The sequence below is a fragment of the Salpingoeca rosetta genome (assembly GCF_000188695.1).
Source record: "Salpingoeca rosetta unplaced genomic scaffold supercont1.72, whole genome shotgun sequence".
Classification (NCBI taxonomy): Eukaryota; class Choanoflagellata; order Craspedida; family Salpingoecidae; genus Salpingoeca; species Salpingoeca rosetta.
Genome location: NW_004754862.1, coordinates 1 through 6,704, shown reverse-complemented (window position 1 = coordinate 6,704; position 6,704 = coordinate 1). Strand labels below are relative to the sequence as shown.

Here is a 6,704-nt window from a genome sequence, read left to right as displayed (position 1 = left end):
TTTTGAAAGGAGGATACATTGAGGAGAAGGGTGCGCGCGTGCGTGCGTGTGTGTGTGTGCTGTGTGTGTGCGCGCGTGCGTGTGTGTGTGCGTTCGTGTGCCTCGCATGGGACTTGCTTCCCCCAACACCAACTCACGCCCTCTCCGACATTGCCACCGCCAGCATCGAGGACGTCAAGTCTGTTGTGCGGCGACGGTTTCTGCTGCGGAATCTCGGCCTTGAGGTCTTCTTCCGCTCCGGCGACACGCTCTACCTTGCGTTCCAGAACAAGGACGACAGGTGCTGCAATGTGGAGACGGTGATGGCTGCGGTGACTGCTGCCACGACGGCAGTGAGTGAAACGTAACTCAGCAGGCTGTGTTGGAGGCTGTGCTCACGGGTGTTCGTGCGTTGCTTGCAGGGATGATTTCTTGACGGCACTGCTGCGCCAGCCATGTCTCAAGCTCGAGGAGGACAGCAAAGTAAGCCCCTGTGTGTGTGTGTGTGTGTGTGTGTGTGTGTGTGTGTGTGTGTGTGTGTGTGTGTGTGTGTGTGTGTGTGTGTGTGTGTGTGTGTGTGTGTTGCACTAGCAGCACCCATCAACAGCACCTTTTTTTTTTTTTTCACGACCACATGTGCTCCCGCCCACTGCCCGACCACCAGGACAACGTGATGATTGCGTGGCAGAACGGGGCCATTTCCAACTTTGATTACCTCATGTACCTCAACAACCTCGCAGACCGCAGCTTTACTGACCTCGCACAGTACCCGGTCTTCCCCGTGAGTTTTTCCGGCTGATCATGGCTGTGCGCACGTGTATGTGTACCTGTGTGTCCGTGTACATGTGTCTGAATGTCCACATGTGAGTGAGTGTGAGCGTATGCCCTCGCCTAGAACTCTCCATTTCCTCACACGCCCCGGTGCCTGGATCTGCAGTGGGTGATCAAGGACTACACGAGCGACACCCTCGATCTCGAAAATCCAGAGACGTTCCGTGACCTCTCAAAGCCAATGGGTGCGACGTGTGGGACGTGTATGTGTGTGTGTGTGTGTGTGTGTGTGTGTGTGTGTGTGTGTGTGTGTGTGTGTGTGTGTCGGCGTGATGTACGATTGTGCATATGCACGCGTCTGTGTTTTTGCGTGTGCCTGTGTCTGTATGCACGTGAGTCGTGCATTCAGAACCCCTGTTGCATTCCCTTCCACCCGCGCGCGTTCCTTGTTGACATGCCCATATTGACTGCCCCTCAGGCGCGCAAAACCCGGAGCGACTCAAGGACTTCATCAACAGATACAACGTGAGTGTATTCTGCTCCTTCTTCTTGTGTACTTTCAAGTGTCAGTTGTCTCTCTCCCAACCCCTATGTGCTCGTGCGCCTCATCCACTACCACCACCACCACCACCACCATCATCATCATCATCATCATCACCCACCACGAAGGAGATGCCGGCTCCCAAGTTCCATTACGGCACACATTACTCCACGCCAGGATATGTCCTCTTCTACACACTTCGCGCAGCGCCAGAGTATAGCCTCAATCTCCAGGTGGGAATGCTTGTGTGTGTGTGGGTGTGTGTGTGGGTGTGTGTGTGTGTGTGTGGGTGTGGGTGTGGGTGTGTGTGTGTGTGTGTGTGTGTGTGTGTGTGTGTGTGTGTGTGTGTGTTGATAGCCTTGCGAAGCTGGCCCCATCCTTCCTTGCTCACAACAACCGTTCTACGTTCCCAACACACATGTACACACGGCAGAACGGCAAATTTGACGCTGCGGATCGCCTGTTCCGGTCCATCGCAGACACGTGGAACAACGCATACTCAGGTGTGACACTCGTGCAGTGTGAGGATGAGGGTAATGGGGGAGGGGGTGCACGGTGTGGTCTTATTCGCTCGCCTGGAGTGTTGCACGGCCCGTTGTTGCTCCGCCTGCCACTTGCTTGCTGGCTCCAGACCTCGCCGTCACCTTTCCCTTGCTCTTTGCCTGCAGGCATGGCGGACGTGAAGGAGTTGATTCCCGAGTTTTACATGCAGTCCACCGATTTCCTGCTCAACCTCAACAACCTTGACCTCGGCGTCACGCAGCGCGGCGAGCGGGTACGCTGAAAATGTGGGGTTCCATCAGTGATTTGCTGGAATGTTTGTGGAGGTGGTTGTGGAAAAGCTTGCTTCCTTACATACGCGCTGCCGTCATTTGCAACAGGTTGGCGACGTGATTCTGCCGCCATGGGCCGACAGCGCAGCTGACTTTCTGGCCAAATGCCGCGAGGTACGTGTGTGTGTGTGTGTGTGTGTGTGTGTGTGTGTGTGTGTGTGTGTGTGTGTGTGTGTGTGTGTGTGTGTGTGTGTGGGTGTGTGTGTGTGGGTGTGTGTGTGTGTGTGTGTGTGACTCGTGAGTTTTCGTTACAACAGTGACGTTGTACACATGATCTAACGTGTTCCCACCGCCATCCTTTGTTGCCTTTGGTGTCCAATGCCCCCTTTTCCCCATCAGGCGCTGGAGTGCGACTATGTGTCGCAGCGCATACACCACTGGATCGATCTCATCTTTGGTTACAAGCAGACCGGCCCGGAAGCCGTCAAGGCACACAACCTCTTCTATTATCTCACGTGCGACCGAAACGGCGTGTTCGTGCTTTGTGTGTGTGTGTGTGTGTGTGTGTGTCCATTATCCTAGCCTTAAATCCTTCCCGCTCGCGCAGACAACGCGGCGGCCAGCTAGAGTAACCGGCATGATTTACCCTTTATCCGCTTAGTATAGGCGCTTAGGATTGGGCGGGAAATTAGGACGGTTAAGTAACCTATCTAACGACGTCGCTGTGAGCCTAATAGAAGTCCTCGGCAACCTGACCGGAATTATGACTAAGGCGTAACAAGCTACCGATGAGCACTATGCTCTATGATTATCCTGTAATTGTCTTGGTCCAAGTCCGCACGTTTGCGGCCCTAGGTCATGCTTTTAACCAGTACTGGCCTTGGTCATGCGAGCTGATGCCTAATCTCACGTACGTGGGATAAGGAAGTGAACACACAGTGTTGTGTGTGTGTGTGTGTGTGTGTGTGTGTGTGTGTGTGTGTGTGTGTGTGTGTGTGTGTGTGTGTGTGTGCCCTTTGCTGGACAACTTTCCTCACCTGTGCCATGTGTCCGACACCTCACCTCAGCTATGAGGGCGAGCTTGATCTGGATGCCGTCTCGGATCCCGCCGAGCGAAAGGCGTTTGAGGTGCAGATTATGGAGTTTGGGCAGACGCCGCGCCTCCTCTTCAGCGTTCCGCACCCGCAGCGAAGGTATCGTGTTGTTTTGGACACTTGTTCTTCGGGCGAGTCGGCCGTTTTACCAAGCGAGCATTCTGCCCTGCGCGCTTGCTGTGAACTTGTGCTTCACCACACACACACACACACACACACACACACACACATTTGCACACACACACACACACACATTTGCACACACACACACATTCACACACACACACACACATACATTCACACACACATTCGCACACACGCGCGCGCCATGTGCAGACTGCCGTGCGTGCAACGGCCGCTCGGTCCTGCAGACGCATCCGCTCCCATGGATGAGATGACGGGTGACGCTGTACCATCGCTGGACGAAGACGACGACGAGGCGGGGACTCACGCTGACGACACCACCGACCACGGGGACGATGCCGGCGTTGTGACGAAACACCTGGAGGTTGACGTGCCCTTGGTGGTGGAACAGCAAACGCCGTCCGCGGTTGTCGACTGGAGTGTGATGCTCAACCTGACACACATGGCGACGCTGCCCATCCACCGCGAAGGCATCACGGGCCTGGCCCTCTCACACGACAGCAACACCTTGTTCTCCGTCTCTCAAGTACGTCACTGCATGAGTGCGTGAGGTGCGAGCAGATGTCGTCATACAGCAAGTGTCACACTCGTTAAATCGCGAAACCACACACACACACACACACACACACACACACACACACACACACACACACACACACACACACACACACACCTGCTCCCGCGCAGGATTCGAAGTTGAAGGTGCACGATCTGCGGAGTCACGAGGAAGTCATCGGCCAACGCATCGGTGACTCGTCCCTGTCGGCCGTCCTCCTCTTCCCAGACAACGACGTGCGGTGGCTGCTCTCTGGCCGTGAGCGTGTGTGTGTGTGTGTGTGTGTGTGTGTGTGTGCGTGTGTGTTTGTGTGTGTGTGTGTGTGTGTGTGGTGGTGGTAGTCGGGCTTGTGTTTAGACGCTGGGCTCACACAAAAAAAAATGCGCGCATTCTTGTGTGTTTTCGTGTGCAGACGCTGTTGGTTGCGAGTTGGGACAGCTGCTTGTATCTCTACTCCGTCGAGCTTGGCAGTGTCCTGTCTCAATGGCAAGGTGATATGGATGTGAGCTGCATGCGGTGTTTTGATTTCTTGGCTTCTTTCCTCCTTTCCACCCTTCCACCCTTCTGTTTTCTTGCTTGATTGCTCGGCAGTCGTGCATGCCCTCAACTCTTATTTCACTGCCACTGTGTATGCACAGCGCACCACGATGCCGTGTCGACGGTGAAGCTGTTCAGATCAAGCGACGACAACAGGACTGTCACCGTCCTCTCCGCTTCTTGGGATGGATCCATCAAGGTTTGAACTTTTCCGGTCACGCATATTCTTTCATCGTGTCCTGCAGCCTGTCTGCACTCCTTGCCCGTGCTGGTGCTTGCGGTTTCTCGTGCGCTTATGGCAGTCGCCAAGGTGTCTCGGTACTTTGGTCATCCTCCGTGCATCTCGTTCTCACGTGCGCACTCCATTTCTCCTCCCCGCCCTTGATCAGGTGTGGGAGCTTGAGAGTGACGGCACGACGTGGTCCTACGTGTGCGTCTCTGATCTTGGCGAGCACGCTGTCGACATCACGGCGCTCGCCGTCCATCCGGAACGGCAACTGGCCATCAGCGGCGACAATGTGTGTGTGGGGGGGGGAGGGAGGATGCTTGGTCATGGACGATCGTGCTGGTGGACGTGGGTTGTTTGACTTTCAACAGTCGTGTGTCATTCTGCTGCTGCCACATACACTCACTTACACTCACTCACTTGCAAACAATGAACACACACAAACACACACACACACACACTCACTCACTTGCAAACAATGAACACACACACACACTCTCTCTCTCACTCACTCGCATCAGGAGGGGCACATGGCTGTGTGGGACTTGGCGGATTACACGGAGCAGCGGAGAATATCCGATCTCCATTTCCAGGCCATCAACGACCTGTGCTTCACACCCGATGGAAAACGCCTCATCACTTGCTCAAGTGACTGCACGCTCAAGGTTGGTAGGGGGGACAAAAGAGGTGTAAACGCTGGGAGGAGGGAGGTTGTTGTTGGTTATTCTGCTTTGTGGACTGTGGGCTGTGCTTCCATTCTCGCTGTCGTCGTCATCTCACCAGCAGCCACGCCGCACGCACGTACAGGTTGTGCTGCTGGACTCGCTGGTTGAGGCGATGGTGGTCACCCTGGACCAGGAGCCGCACTGCATCGCAACAGATGGTGCGATATTGTGTGTGTGTGTGTGTGTGTCTGTGTGCGTGTGTGCGTGTGTCGTTTGCTGTCGTACAGAGTTGAGCTCATTTGCAAGCGTGTGGTTGTGCAACGCATTCAGGGACCTTTATTCTTGTGGGGTGCGAGGATGGAGCCATTGAACTGTGGGACTCCACGCATCGCACACTCGTGCAATCCTTCCGTCAACACAAAGGTGAGTGAGGGGTGGGCATTGGCTTACTAAAGGGGGAAGGAAGGCTTCGGTCGTGTTTGATCATGTGTATGATTGCAGGTGTAGGTGTGAGTGAGTGCAAGAGTGCATCTCCATTCACTGTCAACCCAACTGTCAACCCGCTTGTGCTCACACACACACACACACACACACACACACACACACACACACACACACACATACACACACAGCTGCTGTGCGGGCGATTGCTGTTGCTTCGGATGCGTCGTGCGTGGTGTCTGGGGATGAGGATGCGTGCTTTACCCATTGGATCGTGCAAGATGCTGACAGCGAAACGGATGTGTTGTCTTCCTTGTAGCTGCCGCGTCGACGCATGTGGTGTGTGTGTGCGTGTGTGTGTGTGTGTGTGTGTGTGTTGCTGTTCGCGTCAGTACATAGTCAATCTTGGCGAGGAGGATGAACCAAAGATGTGAAAGAGAGAGAGAGAGAGAGAGAGAGTGTGTGTGTGTGTGTGTGTGTGTGTGTGTGTGTGTGTGTGTGTGTGTGTGTGTGTGTGTGTGTGTGTGTGTGTCGCAAAGCAACGCTGAGGGCAAGCAACAAGAGAGAGGGAGACACGCCACGACCTTCGCGCCACGAAGTGGAAGCAACCCAGCTCAGCAGCAAAGGAAAAGAAGAAGTAAACCAAGCCAAGCACAAGAGAAGAGAGAAGAGGGAAGTGAAGGAGAGACAGCACCACAGCAACCAGCGCAGCACAGCAGCAACACAGCACAGCAGCCCCATATGGGAGAGGGAAAAAAAAAAAGGGAGAGAGCAACATCACCCGTGATTCCCGCCTGGTCACCCACGGCAGTACTGAACGGGCCAAACGGGCTTTAGCTTCCGCGATCGGACGAGAGCGCGGCGTGATCCCGTTGTTATGAAAGTTGCCAACAACATATGCAGACATGTAATTTTTCTCGGCAGATCCCGCGAGCCCACGCAAGAAAAGAAGAAAAATCGCGCACACCCCCCAAAAC

General features: G+C 54.7%; 1 protein-coding gene and 1 non-coding gene across 2 annotated transcripts; one reads left to right on the top strand and one right to left on the bottom strand.

The window, feature by feature from the left end:
- Positions 1-163: 163 nt before the first annotated feature.
- Positions 164-6,136, top strand: PTSG_11431 (uncharacterized protein). Its single transcript, XM_004987502.1, has 20 exons — positions 164-280; positions 402-462; positions 644-760; positions 917-995; positions 1,229-1,275; positions 1,420-1,524; positions 1,725-1,794; positions 1,960-2,066; positions 2,173-2,238; positions 2,464-2,579; positions 3,132-3,257; positions 3,495-3,828; positions 3,990-4,094; positions 4,271-4,349; positions 4,497-4,594; positions 4,785-4,913; positions 5,143-5,286; positions 5,429-5,504; positions 5,617-5,709; positions 5,919-6,136. Exons 3-20 carry the CDS (start codon positions 653-655, stop codon positions 6,044-6,046), a joined length of 2,010 nt encoding a protein of 669 aa, XP_004987559.1. The 5' UTR covers positions 164-280; positions 402-462; positions 644-652; the 3' UTR covers positions 6,047-6,136.
- A 361-nt stretch (positions 6,137-6,497) lies between these two features.
- On the bottom strand, positions 6,498-6,612 carry PTSG_20047. Its single transcript, XR_001137182.1, has one exon. It is a non-coding gene; the product is annotated as a 5S ribosomal RNA (ribosomal RNA).
- Positions 6,613-6,704: the final 92 nt, after the last annotated feature.